At 48.8% G+C, this 26,387-nt stretch overlaps 2 protein-coding genes across 2 annotated transcripts; one reads left to right on the forward strand and one right to left on the reverse strand.

Annotated features, from left to right (window-relative positions):
- slc25a11 (solute carrier family 25 member 11) lies at positions 1-18,625 on the reverse strand. The gene is made up of 9 exons (XM_079257346.1): positions 18,433-18,625; positions 15,007-15,159; positions 10,521-10,638; positions 9,448-9,536; positions 9,268-9,358; positions 9,099-9,189; positions 8,919-9,018; positions 4,843-4,894; positions 1-515 (listed from the first exon to the last, which is right to left on the reverse strand). The coding sequence occupies exons 1-9, from the start codon at positions 18,495-18,497 to the stop codon at positions 360-362; spliced, it is 915 nt and encodes a 304-aa protein (XP_079113472.1). The 5' UTR covers positions 18,498-18,625; the 3' UTR covers positions 1-359.
- An 843-nt stretch (positions 18,626-19,468) lies between these two features.
- On the forward strand, positions 19,469-24,933 carry LOC306769059 (motile sperm domain-containing protein 1-like). Its single transcript, XM_079257562.1, has 6 exons — positions 19,469-19,514; positions 19,964-20,218; positions 20,289-20,364; positions 20,430-20,662; positions 20,837-20,992; positions 23,911-24,933. Exons 2-6 carry the CDS (start codon positions 20,017-20,019, stop codon positions 23,937-23,939), a joined length of 696 nt encoding a protein of 231 aa, XP_079113688.1. The 5' UTR covers positions 19,469-19,514; positions 19,964-20,016; the 3' UTR covers positions 23,940-24,933.
- The last annotated feature ends 1,454 nt before the right edge of the window (positions 24,934-26,387 follow it).

A 26,387-nucleotide genomic window follows, 5' to 3' on the forward strand; every position in this document is an offset into this window, starting at 1 on the left:
GAGGCTCAAACTGTTTATTATCCCGCAGTAACCATGGTAACCATGGATGCCATCAGGACGGGAGGAGGGTAACAGTTCTACAGTAAGACTTATCACCGCCGACATCTGAACGATGTCTCAACTAAACTTATTTTACATTCTTTTTTCTTTTTTTTTTTACAAAAAGAAGTTAAAACCATGTGTGCGTGAGACATGATCGTTTCCTTAACACTGATGATGTCATCGAGCTTCATCCAATCGTGTTTGCTCATTTTAAAGGAGCAGTCAATCATTTCCTGGAAACAGTGGACTGCTCCTTTAAACCACAGTCCAGCTCTGCAGTGTGTGTGTGTATGCGTGCGCGCATGTGTGAGCATGTGTTAGCGGTCCAGGACGTAGGTCTTGTAGAGGCGGTTCATCTGCTCCAGGAAGATGAAGGTGAGGACGGTGTGCGGTCCAAGGCGAGCGTAGTACGGCGTGAAGCCCTTCCACAGAGAGAAGAAGCCCTCGTTCTGGACCACCCGCATCAGGACCTCCTGGCACACAACAGATAAACAACATGTTGAACACATGTAAACAACATGGTGAACGCATGTAAACAGCATGGTGAACGTATGTAAACAACATGGTGAACGTATGTAAACAGCATGGTGAACGTATGTAAACAGCATGGTGAACGTATGTAAACAACATGGTGAACGTATGTAAACAGCATGGTGAACGTATGTAAACAGCATGGTGAACGTATGTAAACAACATGGTGAACGTATGTAAACAGCATGGTGAACGTATGTAAACAACATGGTGAACGTATGTAAACAGCATGGTGAACGTATGTAAACAACATGGTGAACGTATGTAAACAACATGGTGAACGCATGTAAACAGCATGGTGAACGTATGTAAACAGCATGGTGAACGTATGTAAACAGCATGGTGAACGTATGTAAACAGCATGGTGAACGTATGTAAACAACATGGTGAACGTATGTAAACAGCATGGTGAACGTATGTAAACAGCATGGTGAACGTATGTAAACAGCATGGTGAACGTATGTAAACAACATGGTGAACGTATGTAAACAGCATGGTGAACGTATGTAAACAGCATGGTGAACGTATGTAAACAGCATGGTGAACGTATGTAAACAACATGGTGAACGTATGTAAACAACATGGTGAACGTATGTAAACAGCATGGTGAACGTATGTAAACAGCATGGTGAACGTATGTAAACAACATGGTGAACGTATGTAAACAACATGGTGAACGTATGTAAACAGCATGGTGAACGTATGTAAACAGCATGGTGAACGTATGTAAACAACATGGTGAACGTATGTAAACAGCATGGTGAACGTATGTAAACAGCATGGTGAACGTATGTAAACAACATGGTGAACGTATGTAAACAGCATGGTGAACGCATGTAAACAACATGGTGAACGCATGTAAACAACATGGTGAACGCATGTAAACAGCATGGTGAACGTATGTAAACAGCATGGTGAACGCATGTAAACAGCATGGTGAACGTATGTAAACAACATGGTGAACGCATGTAAACAGCATGGTGAACGTATGTAAACAACATGGTGAACGTATGTAAACAGCATGGTGAACGTATGTAAACAGCATGGTGAACGTATGTAAACAGCATGGTGAACGTATGTAAACAACATGGTGAACGTATGTAAACAGCATGGTGAACGTATGTAAACAACATGGTGAACGTATGTAAACAGCATGGTGAACGTATGTAAACAACATGGTGAACGTATGTAAACAGCATGGTGAACGTATGTAAACAACATGGTGAACGCATGTAAACAGCATGGTGAACGCATGTAAACAGCATGGTGAACGTATGTAAACAGGATGGTGAACGTATGTAAACAACATGGTGAACGCATGTAAACAGCATGGTGAACGTATGTAAACAGCATGGTGAACGCATGTAAACAGCATGGTGAACGCATGTAAACAGCATGGTGAACGTATGTAAACAGCATGGTGAACGTATGTAAACAGCATGGTGAACGCATGTAAACAGGATGGTGAACGCATGTAAACAGCATGGTGAACGCATGTAAACAGGATGGTGAACGCATGTAAACAGCATGGTGAACGTATGTAAACAGCAGGGTGAACGTATGTAAACAGCATGGTGAACGTATGTAAACAGCATGGTGAACGCATGTAAACAGCATGGTGAACGTATGTAAACAGGATGGTGAACGTATGTAAACAGCATGGTGAACGTATGTAAACAGCATGGTGAACGTATGTAAACAGCATGGTGAACGTATGTAAACAGCATGGTGAACGTATGTAAACAACATGGTGAACGTATGTAAACAGCATGGTGAACGTATGTAAACAGCATGGTGAACGTATGTAAACAGCATGGTGAACGTATGTAAACAGCATGGTGAACGTATGTAAACAGCATGGTGAACGTATGTAAACAACATGGTGAACGTATGTAAACAGGATGGTGAACGTATGTAAACAGGATGGTGAACGTATGTAAACAGCATGGTGAACGTATGTAAACAGCATGGTGAACGTATGTAAACAGCATGGTGAACGTATGTAAACAGCATGGTGAACGTATGTAAACGCTTTGGCAGCGTGGTTATCTGGAACATCTGGTCTATAAACACCATGTAACACAGCTACACAGTCTATGGTCACATCAGGGGACATGGTTGGACCTGACCAGAGGTGGAATGGTAAAATGTCGTTTTTCATGTCGTCGTAAAGTTGAGGAAATGCCGTTTGTAACATGTATGTTCATCCAGGTAATTCGTACTGGCTGTGAAATGTTTGCAACATTTTTCTAAATGTGGCCTTTTTAACAACATTACAGGGTGGGGTGGCTTTACCAACCACGCTGTCTGAGTGTACACCATGTTGCATTTGTATTTAACCTATTAAACATCCCAGTGATCGACTGGCGGGAAGATGGAGACGGCCTGTTTTTGTCTTTTTTCCCAGCTGGAACTGCTAAAACTCTGGTTGACGGGCTTACACTGGTTAACGGGCGGAAACTCTGGTTAACAGGCTAAAACTGGTCAACGGGCTAAAACTGGTCAACGGGCTAAAACCGGTCAACGGGTGGAAACTAGTTAACGGGTGGAAACTGGTTAACGGGCAGAAACTCTGGTTAACAGGCTAAAACTGGTCAACAGGCTAAAACTGGTCAACGGGTGGAAACTGGTTAACGGGTGGAAACTGGTTAACGGGCAGAAACTCTGATTAACAGGCTAAAACTGGTCAACAGGCTAAAACTGGTCAACGGGCTAAAACCGGTCAACGGGTGGAAACTAGTTAACGGGTGGAAACTAGTTAACGGGTGGAAACTGGTTAACGGGCAGAAACTCTGGTTAACAGGCTAAAACTGGTCAACAGGCTAAAACTGGTCAACGGGTGGAAACTGGTTAACGGGTGGAAACTGGTTAACGGGCAGAAACTCTGATTAACAGGCTAAAACTGGTCAACAGGCTAAAACTGGTCAACGGGTGGAAACTGGTTAACGGGTGGAAACTAGTTAACGGGTGGAAACTCTGATTAACAGGCTAAAACTGGTCAACGGGCTAAAACCGGTCAACGGGTGGAAACTAGTTAACGGGTGGAAACTGGTTAACGGGTGGAAACTGGTTAACGGGCAGAAACTCTGATTAACAGGCTAAAACTGGTCAACGGGCTAAAACTGGTGAAAGGGTGGAAACTGGTTAACGGGTGGAAACTGGTTAACGGGCAGAAACTCTGATTAACGGGCTAAAACTGGTCAACGGGCTAAAACCGGTCAACGGGTGGAAACTAGTTAACGGGTGGAAACTGGTTAACGGGTGGAAACTGGTTAACGGGCAGAAACTCTGATTAACAGGCTAAAACTGGTCAACGGGCTAAAACTGGTGAAAGGGTGGAAAATGGTTAAGGGGCGGAAACTCTGGTTAATAGGCTAAGACTCTGGTTGACGGGCTGAAACTGGTTAATGGGCGGAAACTCTGGTTAACAGGCTAAAACTGGTTAGGGGCGGAAACTGGTTAAGGGCCGGAAACTGGTTAAGCGGCGGAAACTGGTTAACGGGCGGAAACTCTGGTTAACGGGTTAAAACTCTGGTTAACAGGCGGAAACTGGTAACGAGCTGAAACTGTGGTTAACCGGCTAAAACTATCGTTAACGGGCTAAAAATCTGGTTAACGGGCTGAAACTGGTTAACTGACTGATGCTCTGGTTAACGGGCAAAAAATCTGGTTAACTGACTAAAACTGATGTAAGAAAGAAAAGTCCTGTTTCCCAAAGAAATTTTATTTTTACAAAGTATCGCAACACAAAGTGCAAATCTTGCTGTGTCATTTAATATCCACAGTATGAGATGTCATATCTACGGCTGGGGAATCGGAGTAACTGCAACACGGTGCTGTTTGACAAGGCGTTGGTAGAGAAATTATACTCTCACATATGTTCCAGTGGAGCTTAATCGTCTCTTTACCTTAATAATCATGTTTTTTTTTTCTTTTTTTTGTTAGGAGAAGAATAATCATGTTTAATAATCATGTTTTAAGATGCTCAATCTCTGGAGTTGCTACAACCCATGTCTGACAGCTGCTTCAGGTGAGAGGAGACAGTTAGAAACTCAGGGTTTCTTTATGGCGAGCCAGCCAGGAGGAGGTTTAATTCACAGGGTCAGTTACCGTGGCAACAGACTGACCTCACTGAGCAGAAAACCAGAGTTTCCCCAACTCAGGATTATTATACTCAGAGTTTCAACAAAACCCAATATCTGGAACCGACCCCACGAAACGGAAACATCTGCTTCATAGATCTGGTCCCACGTCAGTCTGACAACTCACCAAACCGTTCTTGTACTCAGGCTTCCCGTCAATCATCCTCATGTTCTGGATCCTAAAGCACACCACAAGAAGTACCAGGTTACTTTTAGCAGAAGAAGAACAGCGAGAAGAAGCAGAACAGCATGTTTTAATCTGAAATCAGGAAGTGCCCCTTGAGAGAGTTGGAGAGAGCCTGGCTCTCTTTCACTGGTTTCCATTGGTCCCGGTTTTCTCTACACTGGTTTCCATTGGTCCCGGTTTTCTCTACACTGGTTTCCATTGGTCCCGGTTTTCTCTGCACTGGTTTCCATTGGTCCCGGTTTTCTCTGCACTGGTTTCCATTGGTCCCGGTTTTCTCTACACTGGTTTCCATTGGTCCCGGTTTTCTCTACACTGGTTTCCATTGGTCCTGGTTTTCTCTACACTGGTTTCCATTGGTCCTGGTTTTCTCTACACTGGTTTCCATTGGTCCCGGTTTTCTCTACACTGGTTTCCATTGGTCCATGTTCTCCCTACACTGGTCTCCAGTAGTATTGGTTTTGTTTAGACTGGTTTCCAGCAGTAGTTGTCTCTACACTGGTTTCCATTGGTCCCGGTTCTCTCTGCACTGGTTTCCATTGGTCCCGGTTTTCTCTACGCTGGTTTCCATTGGTCCCGGTTTTCTCTACACTGGTTTCCATTGGTCCCGGTTTTCTCTACACTGGTTTCCATTGGTCCTGGTTTTCTCTACACTGGTTTCCATTGGTCCCGGTTTTCTCTACACTGGTTTCCATTGGTCCATGTTCTCCCTACACTGGTCTCCAGTAGTATTGGTTTTGTTTAGACTGGTTTCCAGCAGTAGTTGTCTCTACACTGGTTTCCATTGGTCCCGGTTCTCTCTGCACTGGTTTCCATTGGTCCCGGTTTTCTCTACACTGGTTACCATTTGTCCCGGTTCTCTCTACACTGGTTTCCATTTGTCCCGTTTCCTCTACACTGGTTTCCATTTGTCCCGTTTCCTCTACACTGGTTTCCATTGGTCCTGGTTTTCTCTACACTGGTTTCCATTGGTCCTGGTTTTCTCTGCACTGGTTTCCATTGGTCCTTGTTTTCTCTACACTGGTTTCCATTTGTCCCGGTTCTATCTACACTGGTTACCATTTGTCCCGTTTCCTCTACACTGGTTTCCACTGGTCCTGGTTTTCTCTACACTGGTTTCCATTAGTCCTGGTTTTCTCTACACTGGTTTCCATTGGTCCTGGTTTTCTCTACACTGGTTTCCATTGGTCCTGGTTTTCTCTACACTGGTTTCCATTGGTCCATGTTCTCCCTACACTGGTTACCATTTGTCCCGGTTCTGTCTACACTGGTTACCATTTGTCCCGTTTCCTCTACACTGGTTTCCACTGGTCCTGGTTTTCTCTACACTGGTTTCCATTGGTCCTGGTTTTCTCTACACTGGTTTCCATTGGTCCTGGTTTTCTCTACACTGGTTTCCATTGGTCCTGGTTTTCTCTACACTGGTTTCCATTGGTCCTGGTTTTCTCTACACTGGTTTCCATTGGTCCATGTTCTCCCTACACTGGTTACCATTTGTCCCGGTTCTGTCTACACTGGTTACCATTTGTCCCGTTTCCTCTACACTGGTTTCCACTGGTCCTGGTTTTCTCTACACTGGTTTCCATTGGTCCTGGTTTTCTCTACACTGGTTTCCATTGGTCCATGTTCTCCCTACACTGGTTACCATTTGTCCTGGTTCTCTCTGCACTGGTTTCCATTGGTCCTGGTTTTCTCTACACTGGTTACCATTTGTCCCAGTTTTCTCTACACTGGTTACCATTGGTCCTGGTTTTCTCTACACTGGTTTCCATTGGTCCTGGTTTTCTCTACACTGGTTTCCATTGGTCCCAGTTTTCTCTACACTGGTTTCCATTGTTCCCGGTTTTCTCTACACTGGTTTCCATTGGTCCTGGTTTTCTCTACACTGGTTTCCATTGGTCCCGGTTTTCTCTACACTGGTTTCCATTGGTCCATGTTCTCCCTACACTGGTCTCCAGTAGTATTGGTTTTGTTTAGACTGGTTTCCAGCAGTAGTTGTCTCTACACTGGTTTCCATTGGTCCTGGTTTTCTCTACACTGGTTTCCATTGGTCCTGGTTTTCTCTACACTGGTTTCCATTTGTCCCGGTTCTCTCTACACTGGTTACCATTTGTCCCGTTTCCTCTACACTGGTTTCCACTGGTCCTGGTTTTCTCTACACTGGTTTCCATTGGTCCTGGTTTTCTCTACACTGGTTTCCATTGGTCCATGTTCTCCCTACACTGGTTACCATTTGTCCTGGTTCTCTCTGCACTGGTTTCCATTGGTCCTGGTTTTCTCTACACTGGTTACCATTTGTCCCAGTTTTCTCTACACTGGTTTCCATTGGTCCATGTTCTCCCTACACTGGTTACCATTTGTCCCGGTTCTCTCTACACTGGTTACCATTTGTCCCGTTTCCTCTACCCTGGTTTCCATTGGTCCCGGTTTTCTCTACACTGGTTTCCATTGGTCCTGGTTTTCTCTACACTGGTTTCCATTGGTCCCGGTTTTCTCTACACTGGTTTCCATTGGTCCCAGTTTTCTCTACACTGGTTTCCATTGGTCCCGGTTTTCTCTACACTGGTTTCCATTGGTCCTGGTTTTCTCTACACTGGTTTCCATTGGTCCCGGTTTTCTCTACACTGGTTTCCATTGGTCCATGTTCTCCCTACACTGGTCTCCAGTAGTATTGGTTTTGTTTAGACTGGTTTCCAGCAGTAGTTGTCTCTACACTGGTTTCCATTGGTACCGGTTTTCTCTACACTGGTTTCCATTGGTCCCGGTTTTCTCTACACTGGTTTCCATTGGTCCTGGTTTTCTCTACACTGGTTTCCATTGGTCCTGGTTTTCTCTACACTGGTTTCCATTGGTCCATGTTCTCCCTACACTGGTCTCCAGTAGTATTGGTTTTGTTTAGACTGGTTTCCAGCAGTAGTTGTCTCTACACTGGTTTCCATTGGTCCCGGTTTTCTCTACACTGGTTTCCATTGGTCCCGGTTTTCTCTACACTGGTTTCCATTGGTCCCGGTTTTCTCTACACTGGTTTCCATTGGTCCCGGTTTTCTCTACACTGGTTTCCATTGGTCCCGGTTTTCTCTACACTGGTTTCCATTGGTCCCGGTTTTCTCTACACTGGTTTCCATTGGTCCCGGTTTTCTCTACACTGGTTTCCATTGGTCCCGGTTTTCTCTACACTGGTTTCCATTGGTCCCGGTTTTCTCTACACTGGTTTCCATTGGTCCATGTTCTCTTTACACTGGTTTCCATTGGTCCATGTTCTCCCTACACTGGTCTCCAGTAGTATTGGTTTTGTTTAGACTGGTTTCCAGCAGTAGTTGTCTCTACATTGGTTTCCATTGGTCCTGGTTTTCTCTACACTGGTTTCCATTGGTCCATGTTCTCTTTACACTGGTTTCCATTGGTCCTGGTTTTCTCTACACTGGTTTCCATTGGTTCCGGTTTTCTCTACACTGGTTTCCATTGGTCCCGGTTTTCTCTACACTGGTTTCCATTGGTCCATGTTCTCTTTACACTGGTTTCCATTGGTCCCGGTTTTCTCTACACTGGTTTCCATTGGTCCCGGTTTTCTCTAAACTGGTTTCCATTGGTCCATGTTCTCTTTACACTGGTTTCCATTGGTCCTGGTTTTCTCTACACTGGTTTCCATTGGTCCCGGTTTTCTCTACACTGGTTTCCATTGGTCCCGGTTTTCTCTACACTGGTTTCCATTGGTCCCGGTTTTCTCTACACTGGTTTCCATTGGTCCCGGTTTTCTCTACACTGGTTTCCATTGGTCCCGGTTTTCTCTACACTGGTTTCCATTGGTCCATGTTCTCTTTGCACTGGTTTCCATTGGTCCTGGTTTTCATTGGTCCCGGTTTTCTCTACACTGGTTTCCATTGGTCCCGGTTTTCTCTACACTGGTTTCCAGCTGTTCTGATTAGGAGTTTATATTGTAAACAAGACAAGAATTATCCTGTCTGGACCTGGTCCATGCTGGGGACTTGTAACTTACGTTTGTGATGTGGCTGACTCACCTTGTCTTCACAATGTCGACAGGCATCGATGCCGCGGTGGTAACCAGCCCGCTAATCATACTGGCACAGAAGTGACACAGAATGTCGTCTCTGAAATATCCTGAAAACATACACAGACATGATCCATCACGGTCCAGTCCTTGTGTTGAATTAAGGGTCCAGTCTGGTTCTGGTTTGTACCTGAGTCCAGCAACGCCTGTTTGGACTGAGAGTAGGACGCCAGCTGAGCGGCGTTCACCACCACCGCTCGTGCCATGGTGGGAATGCATCCCTGAAAAACAAACAGATCAGTTCCTCATCTGACTTGCCCAACGCACTCTCACAGAGGATGATGATGATAAAGACCCACCCTCCACAGCGTGGTGACTCCTTCCTCTTTGGTAATTCGAGCCAGAGCGTTGAAGACATTGGTGTATCCTCTCCTCTGGTCTGGAGGCAGACTGGGGAGACACAGATACTGGTCTGAGATCAGCTGTAAACTCACACTCGACACAGAAACGCAACCAACCAATCAGAGTGCACATCTCACCGGCCGTCCGCTGTCATCCTGATGAGGGCCACCTCTGCTGGCGTCCCCACAAACGCTCCTGTTGCGCCGGCGGTCATACCTATCAGGGCCTGTAGGGGTGTTGTAGAGCAGCGTCCAGTTAAACACACGCACACACATTCTTGCACCACATACATAGTGAGTACCAGGTAAAAAGACGTGCTAAGCGAAGACTGGTGTGTCTGCTTCTCTAAGGAACAAATATATAGTCATTCTGAACATTAAGTGGCAGAATTATCCAATATATTGTCTGAAATGTAGTTTCAGACTGTAAATATAATCCTGATTTTTACAGAAAGCCTAAACATGGGAGACTTTTACAGATGTGTCAGAAGCAACACGTTACTGTTTCAGAGTTCATTTACCTGGAGCACAGTCAGAAACATAAATACTATCTCCAATTTAAAAGTGACTATTTCCTTGACTAGATTTAAAATGCAATTAATCTCTGATAAACAGGATAGCAGACCAGTTTATCTGAGAGTTAGTGAAGAAGACACTAATGTGGAACTGTACAAACATATAAATAACAATCAACCTAAACAATTTTACACGATTTGATTGATGTATGCCACATGAACCCACCCTGATCTGACCAAATCTGCCAGTTGACCTTTCCCAGGTACCAGACTAGAAAACTAATCCAATTTCACAGGCAAATTTAAGTGTGTGCATGTCAAACATCAAATTTCTGAACTATATAATACTGTGGAAAGTGGTGAATCAGAATAACTGACAAAAAGTGAAAAGAAGATGTTGATTTAATATGATCTAAATTCAACTGGAAAGTACCAGCTCATCCTCAAATAAGACAACTGTAAATGTCTGTAAAGATGGTTTGCACAGATCGCACTCAGCGAGGAAGACGTTGAAGTCTGAACTTTTATAAGTGGCAGATAAGACAATGGTTAATAAAGTTTCAGGACTTTTAAAATGGCAGCTAAAACCTGAAAATCTTATCAGTGCAGAGGTAAGATATGAATTAAACAAGTTTGGTCCAGGAAAAATGAGCTTTGCAGGTCGGCAGGAGGGATCGAGTGCAGGAGTCAACCCACCTTGAGGAAGAAGTTGGGTGGCCGCCCATCCTCTCCGGTCATCTTCTCAAACAGGATGGTGTAGATTCCCAGACGGGTGGTGGTGTAGGTGGCCTGTCGCAGCAGACCTGCAGACAGACTGGCACATACATGCTTTCATGCAGACAGAAGTACGGTGCAGCAGAGGGACAAAATTCATTGTCTTTCTGCAACCAGAAGCAGTCCTGACTTGTGTCTTACCATCCCCTAAACTCAGCGTCAAGATAACGTCAACCAAACTAAGGCTGAATTCACACCAGTACAGTCTGCTGGACTGGGTCCGATCAGGGACTCGGTTTGGTTGGGGGCCAGGACAGTCTGCTGGACTGGGTCCGATCAGGGACTCGGTTTGGTTGGGGGCCAGGACAGTCTGCTGGACTGGGTCCGATCAGGGACTCGGTTTGGTTGGGGGCCAGTACAGTCTGCTGGACTGGGTCCGATCAGGGACTCGGTTGGGTTGGGGGCCAGTACAGTCTGCTGGACTGGGTCCGATCAGAGACTCGGTTGGGTTGGGGGCCAGTACAGTCTGCTGGACTGGGTCCGATCAGAGACTCGGTTGGGTTGGGGGCCAGTACAGTCTGCTGGACTGGGTCCGATCAGGGACTCGGTTGGGTTGGGGGCCAGTACAGTCAGTTGGACTCGGTCCGATCAGAGATTCGGTTGGGTTGGGGGCCAGGACAGTCTGCTGGACTGGGTCCGATCAGAGACTCTGTTCGGTTGGGGTCCAGTACAGTCAGCTGGACTCGGTCCGATCAGAGACTCTGTTTGGTTTGGGGCCAGTACAGTCAGCTGGACTCGGTCCGATCAGAGACTCAGTTCGGTTGGGGGCCAGTACAGTCTGCTGGACTGGGTCCGATCAGGAACTCAGTTCGGTTGGGGGCCAGGACAGTCAGCTGGACTGGGTCCGATCAGAGACTCTGTTCGGTTGGGGGCCAGTACAGTCTGCCGGACTGGGTCCGATCAGGGACTCGGTTCGTTTGGGGGCCAGAACAGTCAGCTGGACTCGGTCCGATCAGAGACTTGGTTGGGTTGGGGGCCAGGACAGTCTGCTGGACTGGGTCCGATCAGAGACTCTGTTCGGTTGGGGGCCAGTACAGTCTGCTGGACTGGGTCCGATCAGAGACTCGGTTGGGTTGGGGGCCAGTACAGTCTGCTGGACTGGGTCCGATCAGAGACTCGGTTGGGTTGGGGGCCAGTACAGTCTGCTGGACTGGGTCCGATCAGGGACTCGGTTGGGTTGGGGGCCAGTACAGTCAGTTGGACTCGGTCCGATCAGAGATTCGGTTGGGTTGGGGGCCAGGACAGTCTGCTGGACTGGGTCCGATCAGAGACTCTGTTCGGTTGGGGTCCAGTACAGTCAGCTGGACTCGGTCCGATCAGAGACTCTGTTTGGTTTGGGGCCAGTACAGTCAGCTGGACTCGGTCCGATCAGAGACTCAGTTCGGTTGGGGGCCAGTACAGTCTGCTGGACTGGGTCCGATCAGGAACTCAGTTCGGTTGGGGGCCAGGACAGTCAGCTGGACTGGGTCCGATCAGAGACTCTGTTCGGTTGGGGGCCAGTACAGTCTGCCGGACTGGGTCCGATCAGGGACTCGGTTCGTTTGGGGGCCAGAACAGTCAGCTGGACTCGGTCCGATCAGAGACTTGGTTGGGTTGGGGGCCAGGACAGTCTGCTGGACTGGGTCCGATCAGAGACTCTGTTCGGTTGGGGGCCAGTACAGTCTGCCGGACTGGGTCCGATCAGGGACTCGGTTCGTTTGGGGGCCAGAACAGTCAGCTGGACTCGGTCCGATCAGAGACTTGGTTGGGTTGGGGGCCAGTACAATCAGCTGGACTCGGTCCGATCAGAGACTCAGTTGGGTTGGCGGCCAGTACAGTCAGCTGGACTGGGTCCGATCAGCGACTCGGTTGGGTTGGGGGCCAGGACAGTCTGCTGGACTGGGTCCGATCAGGGACTCGGTTGGGTTGGGGGCCAGGACATTCTGCTGGACTGGGTCCGATCAGGGACTCGGTTGGGTTGGGGGCCAGGACAGTCTGCTGGACTGGGTCCGATCAGGGACTCGGTTGGGTTGGGGGCCAGTACAGTCAGCTGGACTGGGTCCGATCAGAGACTCGGTTGGGTTGGGGGCCAGTACAGTCAGCTGGGCTGGGTCCGATCAGAGACTCGGTTAGGTTGGGGGCCAGGACAGTCTGCTGGACTGGGTCCGATCAGGGACTCGGTTGGGTTGGGCACCAGGACATTCTGCTGGACTTATGCTTCGTTCCCATTAGTATCAGCTTATTTCAACTTAACTCGCCTCATCTCGTCTCAGCTTGGTCCGGTTTGTTTTACATTACAATTCCATACCAGGTCTAAAAGTGTCGGGGTTTGTGTGAAATCGCTGCAATGTAACAGCGATAAAAACACAGGATCTAGAAGCAATCTGCTACGAGTCTGTGTCTTTTCGGCCGCTGACCATAAATCGTATCCATCTGTTGGAACCACTTCCAGTCTCGTCTGTTTGATCCACTCCGACCATCGTGGTCCTTGACCTGCCGATAGTCACTTTGGAGCTTTTCCAGCTTCTCTCGACACTGCTGGAAACTCCTTTGCTACTTGTAGACATTGAGTCGGAGAGCTCTTGATAGATTTTTTCATTTCGTCTCGCTCCATCTAGTTCCCTCTGTATCCTTTCCTCAGTAACCAAAGAAATGTCCCCACCTCAATGTTGGACCACAGAACAGACTTTTGTTGCTTCATTGCTTGTCACGTAATGTAAACAAATTGTGAGTTGGAGTCGCTCTTCCAGTAATGTCACTCCTGACCCTGGCCTCTGATTGGCCGAGCCCCTGACCAAGAGAGGCATGCAGTCTGGTGACGTCACACACAACCCGACTCAGCTCACTTAGAACCTGGGCTGAGTAGTTACAAAAAAATGTACCAGAAAATGGGTACAAAAGCCGCGTGAAAAACCTTACAAACCGAGTCGAGTCGAGTTAAGTTGAGACGAGGTGATACTGATGCAAAAAGGGCCATTGGTCTGACAGGTTCCTGGTGGTCTGACTGGGTCCTGGTGGTTTGAACAGGTCCCAGTGATCTGATCGGGTCTCGGTGGTCTGACCGGGTCCCGGTGGTCTGACCGGGTCCTGGTGATCTGACCGGGTCCTGGTGGTCTGATCGGGTCCTACAGGCCCTCTCTGCTCACAGCGAAGGCGGACGCTTTTTTCTTTGCTCCCTTTCTCCCCCTCCTCCCATTATGGCCCATACTTTGTCCTGTCGGTCTGGGAGACTCTGTCAATGTCTTGTTTCTGAAAAATTCTCTCAATGCAATTTATCAAATTTTTTCATCCCAGAGATCGGGCAGAGGGGGGCCCGCATGTACCGAGGGGACGCTTCCTGCTGAACACTTTCAGGACTCGTGGGCCAGCTGAAGACCGAAATGTTCTGTCCTCTGAGGACGTGGACGACGTCTAAATCTTTGGATTATTGGTGATCGGGATTCTGCTGATTGGCGCTGGCGGATTGCTGATCTACCTAAAGACGTGTGAGATTCTGGCAACAACTGGCAGGCTGCCTGAATTCTGCAACGGAATGGGCTGAGCTAGCAGTGCACAGACGTTGACCGGACTCAACCGTAAGCAGGATACCAGCCTGGCCCAAACTGGCAAACCGGGAGCGGTTCCAGAGCTGGTATGCAGAATTGATTCCACCATTGAGCGGATGTCTGCTTGTGGAAATTGACCCCCCCCATCAGGTTGTTTGGAGCTGCCACGTGACACCAGGCATGGACTCAAGGCCGAGGGCAAAATATTTTCCTGGCCCAAGCAACAATCATATCTGGATTCGGCTTCCCTCTAACTCACCGCCTTCCTGGATTGTTTGTTGTCCTCGTTTGAGTTTGTGCTTACGTGAACAAGAGGTGGTTTTTTTGTCTATCCAGACTGCGCCACCTAGAGGCACAGTCCGGTGGTACCTGTTTTTCCCTTTGGACACCCTTTTATCCTAATGTACCTCTGTTCTTATCTGCTGTAAGGCGGCGCTGGTAAAACTAACTGTGGGGCTTAAGTTCAGTTGGGACCTGTCTATCTGTATCATAAATCTTGATTGTCTGTAAAATCTTGGACAAGCTGTTCTTGAACTTTGAAGTTCCCTTTGGGGATGAATAAAGTATTTTTGATTTGATTGGATCAAGTCCTGTTTGTCAGATCAAGTCCAAGTGGTCTGACTGGGCCCTAGTGGTCTGACTGGGCCATAGTGGTCCAATCAGGTCCAAGTAGTCTTGTTGGGTCCTACCAGCGGTCGGACCGGGTCCTACCAGCGGGCTGACCGGGTCCTACCAGCGGGCTGACCGGGTCCTACCAGCGGGCGGATCGGGTCCTACCAGCGGGCGGATCGGGTCCTACCAGCGGGCGGACCGGGTCCTACCAGCGGGCGGACCGGGTCCTAGCGGTACATCATGTGATATGATGTCGTGTGATCCTGAGGTACCCGGTGTAGATGCCTCCAATTCCTTCATTCTTCAGGATGGAGAACAGAGCGTGGAAGCTGGTTTTGTACTCTCGGGCCTTCGTCCCCTGACCGCTCAGCTGCATCCGGTTCTTCACCAGGTCCAGCGGCTGCACGAACACCGTCGCTCCCATCCTGCAGAGACACACACCCAGTCATTCCCAGAAGACCTCCATCAGTATCGGCGACTTACTAATCCTCCCAAATGGGTATTGCTAACCAGCTCTGACAGACCCCAGTCACCTGCTAACCAGCTCTGACAGACCCCAGTCACCTGCTAACTAGCTCAGACAGACCCCAGTCACCTGCTAACTAGCTCAGACAGACCCCAGTCACCTGCTAACCAGCTCAGACAGACCCCAGTCACCTGCTAACCAGCTCTGACAGACCCCAGTCACCTGCTAACTAACTAGCTCAGACAGACCCCAGTCACCTGCTAACTAACTAGCTCTGACAGACCCCAGTCACCTGCTAACCAGCTCTGACAGATCCCAGTCACCTGCTAACTTACTAGCTCAGACAGATCCCAGTCACCTGCTAACCAGCTCTGACAGACCCCAGTCACCTGCTAACTAACTAGCTCAGACAGATCCCAGTCACCTGCTAACCAGCTCTGACAGACCCCAGTCACCTGCTAACCAGCTCAGACAGACCCCAGTCACCTGCTAACTAGCTCTGACAGACCCCAGTCACCTGCTAACTTACTAGCTCAGACAGATCCCAGTCACCTGCTAACCAGCTCTGACAGATCCCAGTCACCTGCTAACTTACTAGCTCAGACAGACCCCAGTCACCTGCTAACTAACTAGCTCAGACAGATCCCAGTCACCTGCTAATTTACTAGCTCTGACAGACCCCAGTCACCTGCTAACTAGCTCTGACAGATCCCAGTCACCTGCTAACTAACTAGCTCAGACAGATCCCAGTCACCTGCTAACCAGCTCTGACAGACCCCAGTCACCTGCTAACTTACTAGCTCAGACAGACTCCAGTCACCTGCTAACCAGCTCTGACAGATCCCAGTCACCTGCTAACCAGCTCAGACAGACCCCAGTCACCTGCTAACTAGCTCTGACAGACCCCAGTCACCTGCTAACTAACTAGCTCTGACAGACCCCAGTCACCTGCTAACCAGCTCTGACAGATCCCAGTCACCTGCTAACTAACTAGCTCTGACAGACCCCAGTCACCTGCTAACCAGCTCTGACAGACCCCAGTCACCTGCTAACCAGCTCTGACAGACCCCAGTCACCTGCTAACCAGCTCTGACAGATCCCAGTCACCTGCTAACCAGCTCTGACAGACCCCAGTCACCTGCTAACTAACTAGCTCAGACAGACCCCAGTCACCTGCTAACTAACTAGCTCTGACAGACCCCAGTCACCTGCTAATTTACTAGCTCTGACAGACCCCAGTCACCTGCTAACCAGCTCTGACAGACCCCAGTCACCTGCTAACTAACTAGCTCTGACAGACCCCAGTCTCTAATTTACTAGCTCTGACAGACCCCAGTCACCTGCTAATTTACTAGCTCAGACAGACCCCAGTCACCTGCTAACCAGCTCTGACAGACCCCAGTCACCTGCTAACTTACTAGCTCAGACAGACCCCAGTCACCTGCTAACTTACTAGCTCAGACAGACCCCAGTCACCTGCTAACTAACTAGCTCTGACAGACCCCAGTCACCTGCTAACTTACTAGCTCAGACAGACCCCAGTCACCTGCTAACCAGCTCTGACAGATCCCAGTCACCTGCTAACCAGCTCAGACAGACCCCAGTCACCTGCTAACCAGCTCAGACAGACCCCAGTCACCTGCTAACTAGCTCTGACAGACCCCAGTCACCTGCTAACTTACTAGCTCAGACAGATCCCAGTCACCTGCTAACCAGCTCTGACAGATCCCAGTCACCTGCTAACTTACTAGCTCTGACAGACCCCAGTCACCTGCTAACTAACTAGCTCAGACAGATCCCAGTCACCTGCTAATTTACTAGCTCTGACAGACCCCAGTCACCTGCTAACTAGCTCTGACAGACCCCAGTCACCTGCTAACTAGCTCAGACAGATCCCAATCACCTGCTAATTTACTAGCTCTGACAGATCCCAGTCACCTGCTAACTAGCTCTGACAGATCCCAGTCACCTGCTAACTTACTAGCTCAGACAGACCCCAGTCACCTGCTAACTAACTAGCTCTGACAGACCCCAGTCACCTGCTAACTAACTAGCTCAGACAGATCCCAGTCACCTGCTAACCAGCTCAGACAGACCCCAGTCACCTGCTAACCAGCTCAGACAGACCCCAGTCACCTGCTAACTAGCTCTGACAGACCCCAGTCACCTGCTAACTTACTAGCTCAGACAGATCCCAGTCACCTGCTAACCAGCTCTGACAGATCCCAGTCACCTGCTAACTTACTAGCTCAGACAGACCCCAGTCACCTGCTAACTAACTAGCTCAGACAGATCCCAGTCACCTGCTAATTTACTAGCTCTGACAGACCCCAGTCACCTGCTAACTAGCTCTGACAGACCCCAGTCACCTGCTAACTAGCTCAGACAGATCCCAGTCACCTGCTAATTTACTAGCTCTGACAGACCCCAGTCACCTGCTAACTAACTAGCTCAGACAGACCCCAGTCACCTGCTAACTAACTAGCTCTGACAGATCCCAGTCACCTGCTAATTTACCAGCTCTGACAGATCCCAGTCACCTGCTAATTTACTAGCTCTGACAGATCCCAGTCACCTGCTAACTAACTAGCTCTGACAGATCCCAGTCACCTGCTAACTAACTAGCTCTGACAGATCCCAGTCACCTGCTAACTTACTAGCTCTGACAGACCCCAGTCACCTGCTAACTAACTAGCTCAGACAGACCCCAGTCACCTGCTAATTTACTAGCTCTGACAGACCCCAGTCACCTGCTAACTAGCTCTGACAGACCCCAGTCACCTGCTAACTAGCTCAGACAGACCCCAGTCACCTGCCAGGTAGATTAAACAGAGCTATGCATCAGATGACTGGGGTCCGGAATGCAACACCACACCGGCGTGTTGTGAGACTCCGTTCCTGTTCCCACTGGAGACCCTGAACTCCTGCCTTTATGTGTGAACTACGTGGAAAGGGAAGGTTTACAGCTGCGTGTCAAAGAGGACACGAACCATCGGGGGTTCTCATATCAACACAACACCCAGCCTGTCAATCACTGACAGCTAGCATAAGAAGCTAACATGTAGCGGTCCGTGCAGCCTCGCTCTACTCATGTGTTTCATGACAAGGCTGATAACTGCTGTTTAACTATCGGGACTTTCACCGGGATGACCCAGCGGACTGTTAACCCTTCTGCCGCCCGCCTGACCCCTGACACTAGCAGGTTAGCATCACCGCTACCAGTAGCGCCTACCCGGCCAAACCCCCGAAAAGGAACTTGATGGCCTTCGGAGAGGTTTTGGGCTTTGCGTCCGCCATGTTCTCCCCGGTCGGTCAGTGGCCGAAGAATCCCGGCTGCCTTTGTGCTTCTGGGCCACACGGTCCCCTGCTCTCTCCCAGTACAGCAGCAGCAGCGGCCGGGCAAGGTGACTCTCTGCAGCGGGCACGTCCGGAGACACGAGGTCAGCGGACCAATCAGCACGCAGAAACGAGGAGCACGAAGATGGACGAACAAAGACGAAATGTTGATGCCTTCAATGTCCCCATTTCAGCTCGTTTTTATTTGACTTTCTTTGTTTTTCCACATACCGAATAGCACATTAAATATTCAAATCATTCACTGACACGTCAGTGTTCACTAATAAATGTTCATTTATAAATATAATGATACTTTCAGGTTATATGACGTAGAAGCTTCAAACGGAGATGGCACATGTAGCGTGTTGAGTCTTATTTCTCCGACAGCACTTAAAGTAACAGCTGATTTATTGGCAAGGGGGATTTACCGAATAAATATCAATAAAAATTAACAATGCCACTTGTTCATACAGCGTGAATACAAATAAATCCGCGTGTGAACTTTAAATTTATTTTAGTGTTGAAATCATTACAAAAGAAGAGGTCAAATTAAACAAAAACCGTAAAGTGAAAGAATTAGAACATGAAATCGGGAACTCTAATTACAGCTTCACAGCGTATCCATTTGTTAGAAGACAACAGCAAAATGAGTCTAAAAATACGATGTAAAGTTTATGTGTTACGTAAAAGTTAACAATGAAACATTTTTTACATAATCCGAGTTAAATAAAGTTTTCATATTAAGTGGTAAATTCTGATAATAATTAAATATGCTTGTCTGAGTGAATAAATAATAAATATGCTAAATTTATTAAAGTAATTGAATGCGTCACTTCAACGTGAGCAGTAAAAGTGACTGACAGGAAAAGCGTCGAATAGAATCTGCGGGTTAGTCTTCCTGAAACTCCATTGGCTGATCTGCTGCTAGGGGCGGGGCTTATCTGATGAAGCCGCTAGCCGCGGGGGAGTCGTCCTGCGGTGAGTAAAGACCAACAGAGCCGTTTCTACCGGGATAAAGTGCAGTAAAACCCGCAGTGGTGACAAGTTCTGGTCCTGAACGCTCCACGCAGCTGCTAGAACCTCTTTCTTCTCATGTTTGCGTTGTTTTAGCCAAAATAAAGCAGTCGTTAATGTGCAGAGCAGCTAGCATCAGTTAGCAAAACAGACCGCAAACAACTTCCTGTTTATATGTTTACTTTCTGCACAGAGTTCCTGGTAAATCCTCCAAGCTGCATGTAGCTCAGCGTGTTAGCTGTTTCCTGTTGTAAACTGTTTCCCAACACAAGCCAGGAAAGCTGGGCAAAGTCTCCATCCAGTCAGATTTAAGCCATTTCCAGCGAGCCACAGTTAAATATCAGTTCAACGTAAACAGGCTTTTATTGTGAAAGGACGTCTGAGTTTTTCCTCTTCCACGTGTGACATCACAGGGCCAGGCGTCCAATGACAGCGCTTGGATGATGGCTGTGGGTGTGGCGGCACGATGAGACGGAGGGACGGCTGTGATGTGGCAGGCGGGGGCGTGACGGCAGGTGGTCCCGGGACGCCAGGTGAAGCCCCCGTGGCGTCCTCGCTGCCCGTCTTCCTGTTCCCCTCAGAGCTGCTGTTCTACTCGGACCAGAGGAGCTCCCACCGGAGGGTCCTGACCCTCTACAACCCGTTCTCCTTCAGGATCAGCTTCAAGAGTCAGTGTCTCCGTCAGACAGCCAGACCTGCTCGCCCCCCCCCCATCTAACGGCCTCTGTCTGTCTGCAGTGTGGTGCACGGCGCCCTCTCTTTACAGGGTGGTGGAGGCTGAAGGCAGCGTGGGGGCCAAGTCCTGCGTAGACCTGTAAGTTCCAGCGAGGGGGGGTCACATGATGCAGGAGGGCCGCTTTAACATGGTCTCCCCATCAGGGTGGTCCGACACCTGGACGTGTCCCCTCAGAACCGCGGCCGCAGGGACCGTTTCCGCATGGAGGTGAGAGGAGGAGGCCAGGTGGGAGGACGGGAGATCTGGGCGGAGCTGAGAGGAGGAGCAGGAGGAGGGGAGGAGGAGGAGGAGGAGAGGAGCAGAAGAAGATCAGGAGGAGAGAGGCAGAAGAGGATGACTCCCCGGCAGACTCACCTGCAGCTGCCCAACTATACAGGTGAGGAGACAGATGTTACTGCAGACGGACACGCGGCGTCACCAAAACCTCGTCTGTAGTTAACCCGTGTGTGTGTGCGTGTGTGTGTGTGTGTGTGTGCGTGTGTGTGTGCGTGTGTGTGCGTGTGTGTGTGTGTGTGTGTGTGTGTGTGCGTGCGTGCGTGTGTGCATGCAGCTGTGCACAGTGTGTCTCAGTGGGTGGTGTGTGTGCTGCTGGCTTTTCTGTGTGTCACAGTCTTGATGCTCCCCGAGAACACCGACAGCAGCTCAGCGGTTCCACGATGTCTCCACGTATCCACCAATCAGAAACTTGTCTGCGCCTACGCGCTGGGTAACACGCACACACACAACCTGTAACACACCTGTACCACACGCACCTGTAACACACGCACCTGTCACACACCTGTACCACATGCACCTGTACCACACGCACCTGTCACACACCTGTACCACATGCACCTGTACCACACGCACCTGTAACACACCTGTACCACACGCACCTGTAACACACCTGTAACACACGCACCTGTAACACACCTGTAACACACGCACCTGTACCACACGCACCTGTAACACACCTGTAACACACGCACCTGTAACACACCTGTACCACACGCACCTGTAACACACCTGTAACACACGCACCTGTACCACACGCACCTGTAACACACCTGTACCACACGCACCTGTACCACACCTGTACCACATGCACCTGTCACACACGCACCTGTACCACATGCACCTGTAACACACGCACCTGTAACACATGCACCTGTAACACACGCACCTGTAACACACCTGTACAACACGCACCTGTAACACACCTTTACCACACGCACCTGTACCACACGCACCTGTAACACACACACCTGTACCACACACACCTGTAACACACGCACCTGTAACACACGCACCTGTAACACACCTGTAACACACACACCTGTAACACACACACCTGTACCACACGCACCTGTACCACACGCACCTGTAACACACCTGTACCACACGCACCTGTACCACACCTGTACCACATGCACCTGTCACACACGCACCTGTACCACATGCACCTGTAACACACGCACCTGTAACACACCTGTACAACACGCACCTGTAACACACCTTTACCACACGCACCTGTACCACACGCACCTGTAACACACACACCTGTAACACACACACCTGTACCACACACACCTGTAACACACGCACCTGTAACACACGCACCTGTAACACACCTGTAACACACACACCTGTAACACACGCACCTGTACCACACCTGTAACACACCTGTAACACACGCACCTGTAACACACACACCTGTACCACACCTGTAACACACGCACTTGTACCACACCTGTAACACACGCACCTGTACCACATGCACCTGTAACACACGCACCTGTACCACACCTGTACCACACGCACCTGTACCACACCTGTAACACACGCACCTGTAACACACCTGTACCACATGCACCTGTAACACACGCACCTGTAACACACCTGTACCACATGCACCTGTAACACACGCACCTGTAACACACCTGTAACACACCTGTACCACATGCACCTGTAACACACCTGTACCACACGCACCTGTAACACACCTGTACCACATGCACCTGTAACACACCTGTACCACATGCACCTGTAACACACGCACCTGTAACACACCTGTAACACACCTGTACCACATGCACCTGTAACACACCTGTAACACACGCACCTGTAACACACGCACCTGTAACACACCTGTACCACATGCACCTGTAACACACGCACCTGTAACACACCTGTAACACGCACACCTGTACCACACGCACCTGTAACACACACATCTGTAACACACGCACCTGTACCACACCTGTACCACACCTGTAACACACGCACCTGTACCACATGCACCTGTAACACACGCACCTGTACCACATGCACCTGTAACACACGCACCTGTAACACACCTGTACCACATGCACCTGTAACACACGCACCTGTAACACACCTGTACCACATGCACCTGTAACACACCTGTACCACATGCACCTGTAACACACGCACCTGTAACACACCTGTAACACGCACACCTGTAACACACGCACCTGTAACACACCTGTACCACATGCACCTGTAACACGCACACCTGTAACACACGCACCTGTACCACACGCACCTGTAACACACCTGTACCACACGCACCTGTACCACACACACCTGTACCACACGCACCTGTACCACACACACCTGTAACACACGCACCTGTACCGCACCTGTAACACACGCACCTGTACCACACCTGTAACACACGCACCTGTAACACACGCACCTGTAACACGCACCTGTAACACACCTATAACACACGCACCTGTAACACACGCACCTGTAACACACCTGTACCACACGCACCTGTAACACACCTGTAACACGCACACCTGTACCACACGCACCTGTAACACACGCACCTGTAACACACGCACCTGTACCACACGCACCTGTACCACACCTGTACCACACCTGTAACACACGCACCTGTACCACATGCACCTGTAACACACGCACCTGTACCACATGCACCTGTAACACACGCACCTGTAACACACCTGTACCACATGCACCTGTAACACACGCACCTGTAACACACCTGTACCACATGCACCTGTAACACACGCACCTGTAACACACCTGTACCACATGCACCTGTAACACACGCACCTGTAACACACCTGTAACACGCACACCTGTAACACACGCACCTGTAACACACCTGTACCACATGCACCTGTAACACGCACACCTGTAACACACGCACCTGTACCACACGCACCTGTAACACACCTGTACCACACGCACCTGTGCCACACGCACCTGTACCACACACACCTGTAACACACGCACCTGTACCGCACCTGTAACACACGCACCTGTACCACACCTGTAACACACGCACCTGTACCACACCTGTAACACACGCACCTGTACCACACCTGTAACACACGCACCTGTAACACACGCACCTGTAACACACCTGTAACACACGCACCTGTAACACACGCACCTGTAACACGCACCTGTAACACACCTATAACACACGCACCTGTAACACACGCACCTGTACCACACACACACACACACACACACACACACACCTGTAACAGGTAAACGTGAAGCCGGGTTTCTGGCATTGCTTTCATGCTGCAGCTTCGCAGGTTTGCAGCCAGAACTACAAACACTGACTCTCCAACTGTCCCGCAGGTCTGCTCACCGTGCTGTTTCTACGGTAACATCAGTCACCATGGCAACGATGGAGCCAGGCCCCCTTCTGACCGCTACGTGGTCCTCATGAACAGGACTGTGGTGTGACGGCTGAACGGCGACAGAAACTCCACCTGATGAACTTTATGAACCTGGAACCAGACAGAGTTGGACCTTGTCTGAACCTCTGGAACAGTCCGAGGACAGACAAAGTTTCATATTCGTCCCAGAATATTATGGAAACCAGTATGAACAGGAGCAGAGCCAGTCAGACAAACTGGGAAACATCTGATCAACATGGGACATCACACTGCCTCCACTCTGATCACCGATCAATACTCAGTCTGCAGGCTGGTGACGTGTGGTTTTACAGGACAGACTCCGCCCCCGACTCCGCCCCCACCTGGTGGACCGAGAGACAAACATCATCAGCTGGACAGACAGACAGCTCCTGCAGGGACATGGACCTGATGGACCTGGTCTGTCCCCTGCAGGGACAGGTCTCTGATGGACCTGACGACAAAGTATTACATCAGGACCAGAACCAGGAAGGACAGAACCAGGACCAAAAAGGAAAACCTCCACCAAAACCAGGAAGAAAACCAGAGCCCATTGCATTGTGGGACGTCAGGTTTTTCCACATGAGGATGAAATACTGGCTGATCTAAAAGATCCCAGATGGATGTTGGACAGGAGGAACGGTGCGTTAGTGATTGTTTTCATGGTCCACCCTGCATATCCGGGGATCTGTCACCGTTCGCATGGTTCTCTCACTGACCAGGAAAGATACAAGTAAACAAACATGACTGTTGAAGCTACAGGTCGACCCATGTCGATTATTAGTGGTTAGAAGGAGCCGGAAAAAAAAAATTGAATAATGCAAACACTGAATTTCATTGTAATGCCTAAAGTATGTTTATTGGATGACTCAAATAGAAAATAATGAATTTTCTGCACTCAGAAACATCTCTTATAAAGTTGAATAAAAGGTTAAATAAATGAGTCCACAGAAAATACAGTCAAATTAAATAACTACAATGACTTGTCTTTGTTTTAAGTTCAAACACAACAAAAATACAGACTTCTCAGGCTCAGCACCTCTAGTAAAGTTAAATCAAAACTTAAATAATCATTTTTTTCACAAAAAATAAAATTTCAACATAACTAAAATAATTTAACTTTGTTTTAACTTCCAACTAAAATAAAAAGTGCAGGAGTTCTCAGGCTCAGCATTCTCTCTAGTAAATACAAATAAAAACTTGCTTCCAGAGATTTTATAGTAACAGGATATAAAACAAAGTTAAATCAGATTTACACAGAAATGTGTCAAAAGCTGAATGTTACTGATTGGGCAACGTAATGGGACACGTTGCTAGGCAACGTAGCAGGAGACGTTGCCTAGCAACGCTTTGTTTGGCGGCGGCTCTTGTTGCATTAACAGTGACGATCACCGCCCTACGACGACGTTCTCTAACTTTATTTCCTAAATAAAACCATGCCGTCGCTCTGCTGCACCGCCATCATTCAGACTGACCGGAAGGAAAGCTCCGCCCCCCTCCTCTCTTTCCCGCCATGTTTGCTGCTCGCTGCAGACAAGCGGTAAACGCGGCGGGAGCATTTTGGGCGTCGGACACAAAAGTGACAGTTTAGTGAGCAGCGTCGAGCGTTTGGTCTGAACACGTTATAAAAGTTTTTACATTTTCGGCGCAGAACGCTCTCGAAGCTCGCCGGCCCCTTAGCACGCCTCCACAGACTTTACATGGAAACCTGCCGCTCTTCACGCTCACAACGCCTTTGGTCTGAACACACCGTTAGCGCTTCCTAAAACAAGTGAACGAAGTTTTTTATGCACTCCTCATCACACACACGTTTTTCTATCATGGACTGTTTCCATCTGGATATTATCAGCAGTCTCCTGTTAAAGTGGTGCTATTCTGGGATTTTATTATATGTTAATGAACGAGGCGGGCTTTTACAAAATCCTGCAGATCAGATTTTTGGCCTTTTAAATGTTGAGCTGGCGAGCCAATGGGAAAGACCCTTTCCCTCCCACCCATTTATTAGCATGTCATGCAACTAGTTTAACCAGGGAGCATTATGTTTGCTCCTACTGGTAATTTACTGCACATAATTGCTGGTCACTAGTAGCTAAAGTAGAAAGAACCCATGTTGACTAGTTAACATGTCAGATATCGTGCAGCTTGCTTGTTGATGATTACAAAATACTAGTCAACTAGTTTGGTCCGAAGGCTTACTAGTGCATTAAAAATACGACTATTCTGAAATGTTATCGTACTGTTGTGGCAAGCGGCCTCACGAGCACGATGTCTGTTCAAGGTAGTTGTTCAAAAGTGTCACTAGTCGCTGAAAAACAGTTACTATAAACGACTGGAATTCCACTAGTTGGTTAAAAATGCCCATGAAATGTGAACACGTTAACTAGTTTATGCATAGTGACAACTAGTGAATGAAAGTAA

The sequence above is a fragment of the Telmatherina bonti genome (assembly GCF_933228915.1).
Source record: "Telmatherina bonti genome assembly, chromosome: 18".
Classification (NCBI taxonomy): Eukaryota; Metazoa; Chordata; class Actinopteri; order Atheriniformes; family Telmatherinidae; genus Telmatherina; species Telmatherina bonti.

Bases quoted from the DNA above. Each gene is read 5' to 3' on its own strand.
- slc25a11 (XM_079257346.1), bottom strand. From the start codon at position 18,497: ATGGCGGACGCAAAGCCCAAAACCTCTCCGAAGGCCATCAAGTTCCTT. The intron at 9,190-9,267 runs GTGGGTCTTTAT...TTTGTTTTTCAG, and splicing joins GAGTCACCACGCTGTGGAGG to GGATGCATTCCCACCATGGC. The intron at 516-4,842 runs GTGAGTTGTCAG...GTTGTGTGCCAG, and splicing joins CTGAGTACAAGAACGGTTTG to GAGGTCCTGATGCGGGTGGT.
- LOC306769059 (XM_079257562.1), top strand. From the start codon at position 20,017: ATGAGACGGAGGGACGGCTGTGATGTGGCAGGCGGGGGCGTGACGGCA. The intron at 20,663-20,836 runs GTGAGGAGACAG...GTGTGCATGCAG, and splicing joins GCAGCTGCCCAACTATACAG to CTGTGCACAGTGTGTCTCAG. The intron at 20,993-23,910 runs GTAACACGCACA...ACTGTCCCGCAG, and splicing joins TGTCTGCGCCTACGCGCTGG to GTCTGCTCACCGTGCTGTTT.